At 39.7% G+C, this 16,585-nt stretch overlaps 3 protein-coding genes across 3 annotated transcripts; all 3 read right to left on the bottom strand.

Annotated features, from left to right (window-relative positions):
• Positions 1-492: 492 nt before the first annotated feature.
• Positions 493-1,280, bottom strand: LOC140799070 (putative germin-like protein 2-1). The gene is made up of 2 exons (XM_073153206.1): positions 1,147-1,280; positions 493-1,053 (listed from the first exon to the last, which is right to left on the bottom strand). Exons 1-2 carry the CDS (start codon positions 1,259-1,261, stop codon positions 524-526), a joined length of 645 nt encoding a protein of 214 aa, XP_073009307.1. The 5' UTR covers positions 1,262-1,280; the 3' UTR covers positions 493-523.
• Positions 1,281-2,509: 1,229 nt separating this feature from the next.
• Positions 2,510-4,320, bottom strand: LOC140799124 (probable indole-3-pyruvate monooxygenase YUCCA9). Its single transcript, XM_073153275.1, has 3 exons — positions 3,574-4,320; positions 3,093-3,464; positions 2,510-2,997 (listed from the first exon to the last, which is right to left on the bottom strand). The coding sequence occupies exons 1-3, from the start codon at positions 4,219-4,221 to the stop codon at positions 2,773-2,775; spliced, it is 1,245 nt and encodes a 414-aa protein (XP_073009376.1). The 5' UTR covers positions 4,222-4,320; the 3' UTR covers positions 2,510-2,772.
• A 7,725-nt stretch (positions 4,321-12,045) lies between these two features.
• Positions 12,046-13,807, bottom strand: LOC140799073 (9-cis-epoxycarotenoid dioxygenase NCED3, chloroplastic-like). Its single transcript, XM_073153216.1, has one exon. The coding sequence runs from the start codon at positions 13,588-13,590 to the stop codon at positions 12,265-12,267; it is 1,326 nt and encodes a 441-aa protein (XP_073009317.1). The 5' UTR covers positions 13,591-13,807; the 3' UTR covers positions 12,046-12,264.
• Positions 13,808-16,585: the final 2,778 nt, after the last annotated feature.

The raw sequence follows: 16,585 nt of genomic DNA, 5'->3' as shown, positions 1-16,585 counted from the left end.
AGTGTATGAATATTTAAATTAATTTTTTGTCTTATACTTTGAAAATGTAGAATTAAATGGTGGAGATTACTGTAATCGCGGTGCTTGCTTGCATGGTACACTCTTTTTATCTTGAAAAAGAAATAATAATATAGAATTAAAAGTAGCTAAGGATAAATACAGTTGAGAATTCCGATGGTATATGGCTAAGTTGAACGACAATTAAGAGTATGTAGCTTGAACAAGGCAGTTGTCCCGAGGATTTTCTTTTCCAAGATTTGAAATAACAAAAATATAAAGTTCGAGATGGGAAATATGCCACAAATATCTTGGGTTTTACATTCATCTTATAATAAATAATACTCATATGCGATCACAGCTAGCAAGCAAGAGAGTCATTTTACAGAATATTATAAAACGTTTACTATTGAATCAATTGAGACATGAACATACTTGTGTTCTTATTCAAACCAGTACAATTGAATGAATGAAGTAAAGAATCTAAACACACAATTTAAATACTTTTACTGCAACAACATCCTGTCTAGAATTTAGTCTTGAGCCAGTCTATGATCTTTTTGTCCACCTGAAAAGCTTTTGCAAGAACTTCTTCAGAAATGCGCGGATTCGATCCAAAGAGCGCATCAGCAACTCTGATCAAGCCCGGATTCTGGCTGCTGAGACTAGCAATGCCGACGGCAGGCACAGTGCCATAGTTGAACTCAAAGTGTATCAATCCTTTAGGGAACACAAACACATCACCCTTGCTGATGACCTTCGCGAAAAGCTTGTTATCAGAAGTGATGAACCCGGCGTAGAAGGAGCCTTCCAATACCGTCAAGATCTCGGTCGCCCGCGGGTGAGTGTGCGGCGGGTTTATACCGAACGGTGCAACGTCGAGGCGTGCCACTGCGATGCCAAGCGTGTTCAGCCCCGGGAGCTTCTGTACGTCGACTAAAGTCACTTTAGATCCATACTTGTTGTTCGTGTCACCGGGCTTGTCAAGGCCAGAGTAGAAAAAATCTTCAGCTTTCGCTAACTTTGGATCTTTGCAGACAAATCCATTAACAAACACTACAAGAATATAGAAAGATTTTAGCATGTATGGCTTCAAAAAAAAAATGGCATTATGGGACCAAATATAAGGTGATCAGTTTAATCAATTACCTTGAGGCATCTCATCAGCGACGCAGAAGTCTTGGAGAGGACTAGGATCAGAAGCAAGTGCAAGGGGTGAAGTCAGTGCCAGAAGAGCAAGGATGCCGATGATGCTGGCTGCCATGGTTATCTTTAGCTTAAATATCGATGTATACTACTTGATGAAGAGAATAGTATTGGTGGACATGCATATATATAGAGGGAGAGGTGCAGATGTTTGACTTGGCTACGGCTTAGATTGAGTCTTCTTTTCCCCACAATTTGGAAGTCTTCAAACATCAAACATCAGAACCTACATCACGCTAGCTTAGTGAATGTCGAAATAGTCCCACATGCAGTATCCACAGGAAGTGGTCAATCACCCAATTCTTTCTTCTTTTGGGAAAGATAAAAATGAAACAATAGCTGCCTAAATGGAATAAGTCTAGCTATAATCTTAGCTTTATCCATTTAAATGTGACTATTAACTGGGGCTCGTGTTGATGAAGTTAAGAACATCAGCTTGTTTACACTGCTCTTTCAACTAGCTCTAGCCTAATTACATCGCATGAACCTTCTTCCAGAGTGTATAAATTGACTAAGCAGTATGTAATGTTTCAAGGCTTGGCTGAGTTCTGAGTTGCAGAAAAATAGAGCAATAAATTGTAGGCCAGACCATGTGTCAAAAAGGCCCTGAATGCATGTGATACTGCAGTTACGGCTCATGCGACTGATACTTCTCATAGGAATCTCGGGATTTGATGCAGTTTTAATGATCAGAGAAAGGAAAAGTTGGTGCATTCAAGTTGCATAGATGCCTTGAGGTGATCTTAAACTAAACACCCAGGAGACTTCTCATATACAAAGATTGTTGCAATAATAAGTGGTTGATGAAATACTAAGCTAATGGCTTTCTTAGGATCTAATCAATTGGTGGGTCTGGAGCATCTGTTGCAATAATAGCCTGAGCTTTATTTTTCCTTTGAGGAAATTAATCATAGAGATTGCAGTATCTTGTGCAATCGACTTCACATGAAATGGTTGGTGTTGCTCACCTGCAACATACTTCTATCTTCCTCCAGTCTTGCAAGAATGCCTTTGGAATCTAATCAGCCTTTCCAGCTAAACCAAAGGCAAAGGGAAAACTGTAGCAGATTCAGGCTTAAGACAAGCATGTACAGAGGAGGGGAACATAATCCACTTGTGCAATGTGTTGGTTAGGTCGAGGTTGAAAAGGACAGGTTATTAGAGAAGAGATCGATCAAGAAGAAAAGGAAGGTTTTTTTTTTGCAAAAAATCTCCTCCATTTTAGATATTTGCAAATTTGAGGAAAAAAGCGAGGTGGTTATTTGCACACACACACACACAAAAAAAAAAGAGCCAAAAAATATTATTGGAAAAGAGTACTGTTTCCATTGAAATAAAGCTTTGAAATGTTGTACAAACTACGAAGTTCCCAAAAGTGAAAAAGAGCCTCATCATCCTCAACTGTTCTCTATACAGAAGGCCCATAACTATTTCAAAATCTGGGCTCCAATTGAGAGAGGGCTCCATGCACTTCCTTTTTCCTCTGTTTTACACTACTTTACAGAAGCAGAACATAGCAGGAAATCAAGCAAGAAAACGAGCAAAGACATAAATGGGTAATTTATGCCATCAGAACTGCGAGATGCATCTCCTATGGCATGCAACAAGCCTCTTTGTTTGCCTGGTCTCCTCCTTCCAGACAACAGTAATGTCCTTTGCAATCCTCACAGCATCTGAGGAAGCCCCAGAAAGCCCTCTCCTTGTGAACCCAACTGCATAAAGCCCTGACTTCCCTTTCCACCCATTTGGGAATGGCATCCTTGGGAATCCGTCTTTGGAAAAGAACTCACTCTCCTGAAAGAATTAACCCAGTAACATATAAGACTTCCATCCGGCATCAGAAAACTTGCACAAACGGTAGCAAAAACATAGGTAGAAAGACTCAGTACCTGAAGCCACTGAGGAACGTTGCTGCGGTAGCCGGTGGCGAGGATGACGGAGTCGACGTCGACGAGGCGGCCGTCGATGAGCTCGACCTTCTTTTGCCAAAACCTTTTGATTCCAGGAACCACCTTGATATCGCCGGATCTCATCTTGCTCAGGGCACCAATATCCAAAACAGGGGTCTTCCCCTGTGTGTTCTTGAGTTCAAGTGGCCCAGTGCTAGGCCTCTTCAATCCAAACCTCTCTATGTTTCCGAGCACAAACCAAGCCAAAACAAGCAGGATCTTGTCAACCAACCATAAAGGCAACCACTTCATTAGGAAAACGGCCATCTCAAACGTAGACTTCCCAAGAACTTCTCTTGGCAGTACATGAACCTGTTTGATTAACCAAAAAAAGAAAAACGCACAAGAACTTTAGAACTAATTCCATCTTGGTTTCTTGGATTCATATCAAACTATGTTAAAAGAGTGAGCAACTACTCACCGAGTCACGAACGACCATGGATGGGAAGGCGTCGTGGTCACAGAGGTCAACACAGACCTCCATGCCGGAGTTGCCGCAGCCGACGACGAGCACGCGCTTCCCGCGGTAGGCCTCGCCGGACTTGTAGTCGCAAGCATGCATGACGTCGCCGGAGAACTCCCTCAGCCCATCCAACTCCGGCACCACCCTCTCCGCGTTCTCCCCGGTGGCGACGACGAGCCACCGGCCAATGTACTCCACCTCGGCATTGCCGCTCGTCCTCACCCTCCACAACCCACTCGTCTCATCGTACCTCGCGGATTGCACGGACTGGTTGAAGTAGGGATTGATGTCAAAATGCTTGGCGTAGGACTCCAAGTAGTCGATGAACTGCCTCCTCGTGGGGTACTCGGGGTAGTTTTCGGGGAAGGGGAGTTTGGGTAGTTGGCAGAATTGCTTGGGGAGGTGGAGTTTCAAACGGTCGTAGGTGCGTTTCTGCCATAACGAGGCAATGCAATCGGACCTCTCAAGGATCACAAATGGAACGCCATTCTCTTTTAGGCAAGCGCCTACGGCGAGGCCCGAGGGGCCGGCGCCGACGATGATCGGGCCGTTGACCCACACGCACCGCCGGGAGAAGAAGTCATCGAAATCAGGTATTCTAGCCATGGCTATAAGGTTGTTTCTCGGAGTAGGAGGAGGAGTAGTAGTAGGAGGAGGAGGAGGAGGAGAGTAGAAGAGCTTCTGAGTTTGAAGTGGAAGTGGAAGTGATGGAAGGGAGAGGGAGAGGCGTTGTGTTTAAATAGGAGGGGATGCATGTGATGGGGGAGTGGGAAGTAGTTCTTTTTATAATAATTCAAGATCTGAGATTTTTAATTCCTTTTTAAAAGTTTTGTGTGGCTCTTTTCTTTGTTAAGAATGATTGATTGGGATTTAATATCTCATGGACTCTTTGAATGCTTCTCTATCTTAATATCTATGCTTCAAGATAGACTCAATTTTCATTTTATTTCCCACCCAATTACTGCAATCATATTATGGCAACTAATTAAGCAGCGAACCCAGTCGTTCCACCGCGAAAGCAACCGAAATCCCACGTGGCCCGCAGGCTAGCGTTGGACACGTAATAGCTTAGTTGCCACGTGGACAGTTTGGTTGGGCCCCCATAGTATTAATTGGGCCCCGCGTGGGCTCCCCACCACAGGCCAGCCCAACCCAGCTCAAGCGGTCTTCATAAAACACCTTGATTTTTTGCTTTTATATTATTCAGACCCTACCATATTCGTATTTATCTTTTGGTGCCTAAATTTTACTTTCAATGTCTCCAAACTTTCTTACTTGATTTTCACTTAATTGTTGGCTAATAGAAAGAGAATATCTTAAAAATAAAAAATATTAATAATCTAATTCTAAAATTTGATTCCCCTCTCTCTCTCTCTCTCTCTCTCTCTCTCTCTCTCTCTCTCTCTCCCTAATATTTTAGAAAGAAAAAAAAAATAATCTTATTCAAAGTTATGATAATTGTCCGTTATTTTTTCAACTAATAGTAAGATGTTTTTAAAAATTTTAAAATAAAATACAGAAGTCGAATGATAAAATGTAGATGTTTTCGTTAAATTTGTGACCTTGAGTTTTCAAATTCAAAGATTAATTAATGGATTATATATATATATTCCACGATTAGAAACGTTGCCATGTGTTAGGTTCATGAACTTAGTATCACATTGATGCTTTAGTTCGTCCTCAAGATGAGTGTTTGATGGTATCTTGTAATTGAATAATCCCAAGAGCCATAACACCAAAGATGGTGCGAGCTTCAAGAAGTTTTGAGCTCCAAATGCAAGTAGTATGTTTAAAAGTTTGGGAGTTAGAATTTCAAGTAGGAAATCATGTGCATGGAACCTTGGTTTCCTAATATTCTCTCCTTTTCATATCAAACCAAAGTAGGCCATATGGTTTTCCTTAGTTATTTTAGGTCCTTGAGATGAGTAGAAGCATCCTCCTTTGCCTATAACTTTGGCCATTTTTATAACAAGGCAATCCAAATGCTACATACAAAGTTGATTTGGGGATATTGGTATTTGCCATTCATTTATATATTAATTAAATGGGGATGTGAGCCCAAAGCACTTTAGCCAAATGGGAGATGATCAAATAGGCCACGTCGCAGTCCGTAATTTTTTTATAATATTTAACTAAAACTAAAACGGGGGTATTCTCGAGGTAAAATCCCGTGGTCGGTGAGTCGCCTTTCTCGTACTTTCAAAGCAAACGCGGTGGCAAGACTTCTTATTAAAACTATATTTTTTATTTAAATTAAAGGAAAAGCGTTAGATTCCCTATTATTAGGGTTAGTATGAAAAGTTATTAGAAACTTTAAAAGAAAAAAAAATTATTTGTTAAAAAGTTGAATTAATCCTAAGGATGAGCTATGCGCCGAACCAATTAAGGGTAGCTTCTATGTGGATTCGTAAGGACCTTTTTTGTGACCTAACAAGCACCAATGAGATGATTTGAGAAAGGGTTAGTTCATAAGAACACCTAATTGCGGGTCCAAACACCAAAAGAAGGCTTTCTCAAATCCTAATTAGGTTTGCATATTCCTAAAGTAGGACTTATAATGTTGTTTAATCAAAGGCTAGCTAACTACTTCCACAAAAGAATGATGAAGCTTTTAACTAGTTCTAGAACCTAATTGATGATTAGAGAGGTCCCACTAGATCTTTTAAGAGAAGGTGGATTTGTGTTCCATTAGATTAGTTTGTACTTTTGGATACTAGTTTGGTTGCTTTCACATGAAGTTGACGGCGCCATGTGGGCATTAATAATTGAGTCAAAGATTAGGAAGATATTAATCATGGTTTAGGAGTTAGTATGAGCTTAATCACAACTAATCAACCAAGGTTTCATGGCTGTCATGCATCACAAAGAGGCTCAAGCTAGACTTGTGTCAAAAATTTCAGGAGATATATAGGTGGAAAATATTTGGAATCTTACTTGTAAAAGGAACGAGACAAGTTGAGCCTTTAACTTATACAAGTTGGATTATTGAATGATTAGACATTATGCAATGATGGGTGTGATCATTATATATTTCAAGTAGGTTTTTATTTTAATTTTTATTTTTCAGCCAATCTATACATGTACATGGTCTCAAACCTTGCTCTGCTTTTTAGACCTTTGTATTTCATATAGTTATCATCCTCATTTTTCTTGATGTTGAATTGAAGCAATACTTCTAATAATGTCCTTCTCAAACAAAGCCCACAATTATTCCTTGATAGTTTGATACTTTGACCATGAGAATCTATCCTAGCTCTATTATAATTTTAATTAATGGCACTCAGGAGAATCCATTTCCTTAATGCATTCATCAATAGTTAAAAATGCTGCCACTTTGAGTTTATAATTCAAGTAAGCATCATGCCCTAACTGCCAAATATTGTTTTATATATATATATATATATATAGCACCACAAGAAATAGCCACAATTCCATGAATTTGAAAATTTTGTGGTAGTTGATTATTTAATGAATTCATCTTCCACCTAAATTGTATTCAAATGTCATGTGAATTTTAGTTCACTGAAACTCGGTCAAATTAGTATAAAATGTTTGTCCACATGGCATCTTGGAGCTACAAAGAATCTTTTATTTTTATTTTTATTTTTCTATTTTTTAAGGGAAAAGCCCGTTGGAATAACATATTTATTAGTATATAAGTAATAATAATAAGAACATGGTACAAATGAGATAAGAGATATGTGTGACAACTCTCAAATTTTATACTCGACTATAATAAGTAGAATAACAAATAAAATCGATGCATCAAATTTTAAAGGCACTAAGAAAATATTAACAAAGAATGACCCTTGCAGAAACCTACAGATTCACAAGCAGATGGAGTAATGAGTCAGCCATTAATTTCGTCTCGTAATCAAAGACATGACCTTGTGTATATACAAGTCTAGATAAATAAGATCATCAGCCTACAATATAGAAAGAAAAAGGAACCGCTCATTTGAGGAGGAGAGAGGGAAAGAGAAAAGCCTTCTCCCTTCCTCTAGAAATAGATTTTAAGAGGCGAAGGCACAAAAAGTCCCTCTACTCAACGTCACACTACCAACGACCAATGTCGGACAAGGCTCTTTGGCCGAGCTAAGGATCACAGTGAGGAGGAGCATTGCCCCTTCCGGCTTCGGCCTTCCACAACTGTCTCCAACTAGAGACGAACAAAAGGAGAATAAGAAGAAACAAGAGCTCGAATCCCACACCCCATCGGTGATCAAAGGAGCTGCACTTCAAGATGCCATGAAGAAGAACAGAGAGGAGGGGCGCAGAGAAAGCTACGCTTTGGCAAGAAAAAGAAAAACCCTAGTGCTCTGATAGCAGTTATGAAAAGAAGCGTTCCAAAAGTATGAGTTACCGAGAATCAATTCATTTGATGTCACATTACCCAAAACAAATATAAAATCCTCATTTATAGATTTATATCCTTATTCAAGGACAAACCTCCCGTATGCCATCCCAAAAGTTTACATATATGTAACCTCCCCCAAATAGCTTAAAAGAATACATGTGTATCAATATGGGTGACCTCATCCCTGACAACTAGCTATATGATTTCATTAATTTCATGAACTTTGACCACCTCCCAACTGCCAGGTTCTTCCAAATTTGGCCGGTTTAACCGTTAACTACCATGTGGCATAACTAATATTAGTCATAGTATTTAAAATATTTAGGCATTTATTAATGGAATACACTCTGACACACCTTCCCTTCTTTATTATTCATGATTTAAGAGTAATTAAGCTTCTTAGATGAGGAAGAATATTATAGCAATTATTTCCTTGGTGCATCACATGGTCAACAAATTATAATCTGAGAAGAGATTGGAAGAAAGAAGAATTAAGAAAAAAAAAATATTTCTAGGAGGTCTTCTTTTATTTAGTTACCACCAGACCTATATTATTATTATTATTATTATTATTATTATTATTATTGTCACTTAGATTCCTGCCTGAATGCATGCATGCTACATGTGATGCAGCACAGTCACAGAGAGAGAGAGATGGTGATGATGAATATGGGTGGCATTGGGATATGTCATGTTACTATATTCACGTGGTGGAACATGCATGCAGTAATGGATTATATATAGTTATGGGTGTATGGATAATGAATTAATGATGCTATATATAAATATATCCAACTTTTTCATAGTTTTAGGTTGGATAATTATGGGCCTCTCCTTCCAACTTATAAAGCCCACGAGACTCATATACATGTAGAAAAGAAAAGAAAAGAAAATTGTAATTATGCAATTTTGTTTTAGTATATGGACTAAATGGGCTCTATAGACTAAACGGGCTGGTAACAATGGGCTTCTTACAAAGCCCATGAGCAATTAGGCTTTCCAACCAAAGTTTCCCATAGGATTGGTTCTTTTTCTTTAAACTTTTTTTCCTAAACTCTCTCTCTCTCTCTCTCTCTCTCGCTCTCTTCTTTCCCATCTCTCACTCTCCCTCTCCCTTCTCCCCTTCTCCTCCTCCTCCTACGTACACCACCATAACCAAAGTTTAAGCTTTAAACATCAGGAGAAAAAAGACATTTGTTAGTATGATAATATTGTAGAAAAAATAAATATATCTATGGCAGTTATCTAAAAATTCAGCTTCTTTATACGTGCAAACTGGAAAAAAAAATCGTTTTATTTAAGAAGCTGGTTCGCAACTTGCTGTATAATATTTATATAGGATAACAATAATGAGCAACTCGATCAATAATTTACCAACTACAACTACTACTAGTAGTCTATTTAGCTAACTCGATTGTGCGGAGGATCAAGTCCCAACGCTGCAACTTTCCTTCGACTCGTGAAGGGTAATTAACTCATGTTATCTACTTGGCAACTTGCATGGCTAATTAGTTCGTATAAGGCTATAACCTACTAATACCGAAGCTTCTATATGTTCTTAGGAGCCACAGTACGTACTGCATGTCTATGGTTTCTCTCATGCAGGACGACGTGACCAAGTTATTGCCTCACAGTTTTCCAATATCTATTTCATATTAGGATAAAGTTTTCTTTTCCAAGTATTACGTGCTTCTTTTTGGAACCATATGTGAACTTTATTGCATATATATAAATAACTAGCAGTGATCAACTGAAGGTAAGGAGTAGGACATCCAAATACATATGTATGAACCTATAAAGAACAGTCAAGCCAAGTTGTCCTCGTGCTTGTCTGGAGTATGAATACATTGACATTGTGATTAAGTATTCTTCTTCTTGTTTTCTTTCTTCTTCTTTTTTAACGAGGTGGGATTTAATGGTATTTTTATATATAAATCATTTGTATCTTATCGTGAAATACAAACATACGTCACCCGTTACGTTAACTAGATATCCACTTTTGCCAAATTGTGTATGCAAATTTAATAGTTCATTGCGAAATATATATTAATTTAGGTCCCACCAATCCACCATCCCAATACAACATATATCTTCTACTACTTATCCCTTGTCGTGTATCATTTGAGTCCCACATATATAATTGATGGTTGGGGGGTTGGACTGGTCTCTCCATTTCAAACTGGCTCACGATGGATTATAGTAATTTGAACCTCGGCAATTGGCAATATACGTTGTCGACTTGGACTGTGGATAAGGCAAAGGGTCGTTTTCAAAGACTCAGTTCCCCTGCTCCAACTTGCTATATATATTTTTGAATATCGGCAATTGCTGGCAATGTGCTTAATGCTTTGTGGGCTTCTACTGTGGATAAGGCAAAGGATCATTTTCTGAAGAAGGTCCGTAGAATAAGTAGAACGATCGTTTACAAAGAACTCCCAGTTTGACTGCTTCAAGTTGTTATATATAGTTGCACTAGTACTACTATTGCAAGATGAGTTGGATGCAAGATTTTAAATTCTAATTTATTTATTTATTTATTTATGATCATATCTATATTTTCTAATAGTTGGAACGAGTTGGATTAGATTTGAAAATATGGCCATCGGGTTAGCCGAATTGACCCGCTTATAACAAGAATTTATGATAGGAGTACAAATGTCACAATTGAAGTGTATTAGATGAACCTCGATTTGCTGTGAACTCTAAGTTGAATATTCTTGATTAATGGAACACAAATAAATTTGGATACCTAGAACTTTCTCTTGTGTTTGTCATATGTTAAGCATACTTATTTTTTATAATTTCCTTTGAATCTACTTTTACTGTTGGTGGTAGTATTTCTTGATTAGTTAGAAGTACCTTAAAGGTTGACAATATGGAGATTTTAATTTGTACTAGAGATCGATTATTTCAAAGCGAAGGTAATTTAGTTCTTTATAATATTGCTATTCTAATTATATTTTTATATTCAATATAGATATTTTAATATTTATATTGGATGACCTAACTAAATATGTAATTAATAAGGACATAGAAAAAGATGATGCTAAAATGCAGTAACTATTGATAATTTACATTATTGTGATGAAATGTGTTGGTATTGTTAACTTTTTTTAAAGTTCTCTAATTGAAAATTTACACAATAAGATGATTACTGTTGTAAAGTATTGGTTAATTTGGTTGTTAAATTCTGTGGTATAGTCATTCCTCCTCTCTTTTTAGCAGATTATAAATTTTATTTTTCATTAAATGCCTTATAAACTATAAACATGTAAGATATGTAAGAAATGAATTAACATGTTACCATGCTTATACGTAGCAAGTGGAGGATATGTAACTAATAAATTCATGCGGTCCCTTCTTGGCAACTCTAGTTATGGCATGGCGTAAGGAAACATTCCGTTTCGAACAACTAGAAATCAACTGAGCATTGAATCTAATAAGTATTCATATTTCTTTCCATTAGTCTCAAGTTGGGCCATTATTTAAACATTCCACCTTGTTCTGCATACCAATTTGCTGGTTGTTCATTTCCCATGCAGTCAGTAGGAGCTAGGTGAGATATTTATTCCCGTTATATAACTTCTTCTTTACCATACGCTAAGTTTTACTTGACCTATCGTGCAACAAACACTAGTATATAACCAATAATAATAATAATAATAATAATAATAGGATGGTTTTCATCACGTGTGTAAGAATAAGTTTTAATGGATGAGAGAAGGAGACGACGGTTAAATAGGATAAGATAGATGGTCCGTCGCGTAGCTCACGTGAGTACTTTAAATGAAGACAAGGAAACTGATAGCTATGGGTTTGACTCCATTCATATACATACATCCTCTTCATCATTAGTTAGGTCAAATGTCTAATGGAGGGATAACGCCACCGACTATTATCTTGCGACGGTACTAGAGTTTGATAAATACTTGTCCTTATTCTAAAGCTTTATTATTGGAGATGACCCCAAACCTAATTATTATTTGAAAGCAACGTGTACGTCTATATTAATCGATCAAATGAAGCCTTTGGGAATTATTAGAATAAAACAAAGTCGTACGTAGAAGAGAGTATAAAGAAACATAAAACATATACATAATTAATTAAGAATAACCAAGATATAATTAGCAACAGACAACAATGGACAAAAAGCTTCTGCCCCTACAAATATCTCCCTCCGGATCTCCTCCCTACTAATAAATATCTACAACAGCAAGACACTAAAATAACCAAGAGGAAAAAGCACAAATCAAACCTTCGAATTCCTAATTATTCCTTTTCCCATGAAAAGGTCAACTACTCCTTTGCTGACTAAGCTCGTCTTGACTAACGAACGTCCCGTGGAAACCGTACGGGACTTGGGACGGTAACTTCACTGCGGTGACCTGCTCCATCGTCGACCCATCCAAAATCAACAGCTCGGACCGGTCGGTTCGCTCGTCGTGGGCCAAGACGACCACGTACCCCTCATCCTCCTCCCGGCTCGACCGGGCCGGGACGAAGGTCGGCTCACCCCCGAACCGGCCTTCCCCGTACTCGAACCGGTTCACCTCCCCGGTCTCCAAGTTCACCTTAGCTATCCCCTTACACCTCGGCCACGGTTCGGCTATCGCCAAGTAAGCGAACCGGGTCTTCCTCCCAATCATGGTCCGGTTCACCTGACCCGCTTCGAGGTTCAACCCGGGCGCGATCACTCTCCGGCTCGACTCACCGGTTTCCAGATCGAGCCGGATCTCGGATAACTCGCTACCTGTCTGGTACCCCTCCTCCCTATCCACAAACATGATGTCCGGGTGGGTCATGCATGATCCGACGATCACGACCGTCCGTCCTCCGTCCTCCTCCCACGCGTTCCAGAGATGGAAGCAGAAGCAATCCGGCACGTCGATCCACTGCATTCTCGACTCATCCCGATCGTATCTCGGCATCACCCCGAATCTCGGCGTCTTATTGACGTCGCAGATCACCAGCGAGTCACCGTACAGCATTCTCGATAAGTCGAACACTACTTGCTGGTCTGGAATTATGACAAACTTTTCCGTGATGGCAAAGTCGTGGATCATGGTGGGTTGCTGCAATGTGATCGTGATGTCGGCGGATTTAACTCCGGTGGCGGCGTCGACGTAGAAGTATTTTAAGTAAGGTTTGCGGATAATGTCGTAGGTGAGGGAGAATAATTCTCCAGTTATCGGGTCGATCTTCGGGTGCGCGATCATGGCGGAGTCGAGCTGGCTAGAGAAGTCGTAGCGCGCCACGGTCTCGATATCGCCGTCGGGGGCGATGAAGATGTGGTAGGGTAGGTCGTCCTCCGACATGGCGAGGAGGCGGCCCGCGAAGTATATTAGACCGGCATTGGCGACGCCGATCCCTTTCGAGGGATCCACTATTCCGGCGATGCTGCGGAGGTAGAAGAGAGCGAGGCGGGCGAGGCCGGAGTGGCCGTGGAGTTCCCCGATCGCCTTTGGGAAGACTGTGCGGCCCAGGGCCCACTCCTGGGTCAGCCGGCTCGTGCGCGTGAACCGGCAGGTGTAGGTGGCGTCGGCTGGGCCCGTCAGCTTCACCGCGTGGATCATCCCGTCGCCGTCGAACAGGTGGTGCCCACCGGAGGGCGGGAGCATTGGGTTCGCACCGTTCCTCAAGTAGACCCCGCCGCACAGGTCATCCGGTATTGGTTTACCGGAAACGACGAGGCCCGACACGGGCTCTGCCTCACTAACCGGAGCAAAATTACCGGACAACTGTACGGAGGGGTCTAGCAGACGAGGTAGTTGGTGCTTTCTCTCCTGGACCGCGATAAATTTGTGTTCGAAAAAGTCTAACGTGGAGGCTATTAGTTTCTGCATGAGGTTAAGTGTGATCACCTCACTAGTAGTAGTTTTCACAGTGGTCAATAGTGGACGTGGAAGACTGGGATCAGGCCCTTGTTTCAACGTTGGAGGTAGTGCAGTTGTACCTGGCATGATGGCCTTCATAGGGATATTACAAGGTGATTTTATATAGCTAATGCTTCCGTGATTAAGAGGAGGAATAGCCACCATAGCTAACTAAGGTCAAGAAAGCAATGTCGCAGGTACACTATACTAGCATAGAGTTACATATATATATATATATATATATATATATATATATATATACTATATATATATATATAGATCAAGGGAGAGAGAGAGAGAGTTCCAGAGATGTGGGGTGGACACGTAGAGGGATTTAGAAGGCGATGAAAAGATTCGATTCACGTGGGGAACCATAGGGAGTTTGGTGAGCGAGTGTGTGTTGAGCCACGCCCCTCGGGGCCCGGTCACGTGACGCGGGCCCCAACGACGCGATCGTCTCAATAAACCGGACGGATGCATGCATCGCTACTTAACCACAGCGGTACATCGCATCAAAGAATAGCACCAGTTGGTTTTGACGGCCGATGAGGAGCTGCCAAGTACCCAAGGCTGTAGGAAGTTCGTGCGATCGGGTACCTGGAGTTGGCGGGGGTCAGCGGGGCCTCTCTTTTTTTTTTTTGTTTCTATAAGAGCAAAGTCGGCATAATATGACAATTAACGAATGGAGTACGATGGGGATTCATGTTAATAAAGACAGCGGAATGACTTTGGAAGAGTTTCGTCAAACCGTCTAAGAATAGTATGCGTGAAAGCGCGGGGCCCACCGGAACGAATGGCGCGCTGGCGGCCACGTACACACGGAGGAACCGAGGCGAATTGAGACCAAAAAAAAAAAACACACGAGGGAGAGGACGTAGAGTTGTAGACGTGGCCATTCAAATTAACCTCAAAACTGCTGATACGCCCACAGGAAGGAAATTAATCGGGATTAAGATCGTGCATGCGCATCTAACCAAGTGAGAGGTCCCTACGGATCTCCACCTAAGCAACCACTGCAGGATTGCATTGGGATCCTAAACCGCCAGGTTAACCTGCAACACAAGAAGAGAAGATAAAGAGGAGATGTACATATATATATATATATATATATATCTAGAAGATCTAGTGAGAGGTGACATGGTGGTGACTCCTGCATCCTCCTCACTAAGCCAACATGATAACGACTCATTGCACGCAATTCAGGTTACTAATTATTCCATCTCTTGCATATATGATTAATTGGAGTTTACTATTACGTCGGATCTAATAAGTTTTTTTTTCTTTTCTTGTAGGTGAGAAAGAATAAGAAAAAATAATGATTAATTTGAATCAGCGCCTTTTTATGGAGCGTGTGATTGAAAAGGAATAGTAAAATTTTTAATAACTGTGTTCGTGCTTATGAAGCATTTTCTCATAATATGACTATCTTGTTTTTTTGCTAGGCAAGGATACAAGGGGAGGGGACAGTGAAAAAGGTTTAGCAAATATTATTGGAGCTCTAAATCGTGGAATTGGATGAAGAATGAAGGTGGAGCTGTCAAGTTACTGTCGATCTACTCTTGATGAATAGCTAATTGTGACTACTTTTAGGTTTTGTGGTGTTTGTTAATTGTAATAATTGGCTAATGGCCTTGCTTTTTTTTTTTTTTGTAGTTAGTTTGGTTATGGTTATATTGCTTGGACATATATATTTACTTTTTCTGTCAGTTTTCTATGGTCTATAATCTGGGACAGACAATCTATTTTAGTTCTGTTGTAGTTAATTTTGAAAAAAATTAGTACTTATTTTTAAGTTTCAATAAAACAGAGGTTGCAGCCTGTTTATTAAAAGAAAAAAAAAAACCATTACTCCGAATCTATCCATGGAGCTTGCAGCATTCAAATGTTTTCGTCTTCTTCCCTTGTGCTTGTGTGTATATATTATATATATTATATATATATATATAAGTAGAGCATATACGGTGATACAGACGTAATAGAGCACATGGAATGGCCCAAAAAGGTGCTACTTGCACTCACGAATGCCACACAACACATGAAGCTTCTCGCCGCCACCTGAGATTTTTCGTTTTCGTCCCGATGGAGAATGACGAGCGATTGTGAGTGTGAACCCGACATGGACTCTAAACGTTTAAAATGATGACAGATAGCAAACATTATGAGAGTTTTTGCACATCGATCTCTACCTATACAGTGTCAAACAAATAATGGAGGGTTTTTTTTTTTTTTTTTTTTTTTTTTGCATCTATATCTCTCCAAAGTTTCTTATTTGCTTATCATCAACCCTTCTAATCTTAATTCGCATTGTATACCCGGATGACTTCAAGGTTACAGAATGAATTCTATTTGGGAGTTGCAGAGGGACATGTATGTATTTAGAAATTTAGACGTGTTTACAAGCATGTGTTATTACACTACTATGACCCAAACCTAACTAACTCACTCGAACCTCGCCACCCTTACTCTTAACCGAAATATAGAGCTACTCTTAACTGTAAGGATCATAAGTGAATAAGAATAATTGTACTTGTGTCTTTTGGAATTTTAATAATTTAGTTATTTTTTAGAGACATCCGCACAAAATATTAAATATTTTTATAAGTGTAAAAATATCAGCTTTAGAAGAGTATGAATACAAATGAGAGATTTTAGAAGGGCCTACATATGTATATACACATACAGATAAGGGAAGAAACAGGAAAAGAATACAATTATCTGATTGCAATAAGTGCCCCTTTTG

This window comes from Typha latifolia, chromosome 12 (assembly GCF_019914945.1).
Source record: "Typha latifolia isolate L0001 chromosome 12, TyphaL0001v2, whole genome shotgun sequence".
Taxonomy (NCBI): Eukaryota; Viridiplantae; Streptophyta; class Magnoliopsida; order Poales; family Typhaceae; genus Typha; species Typha latifolia.
Note: the sequence above shows the minus strand (reverse complement) of the source record. Positions and strands in the feature narration are given on the sequence as shown.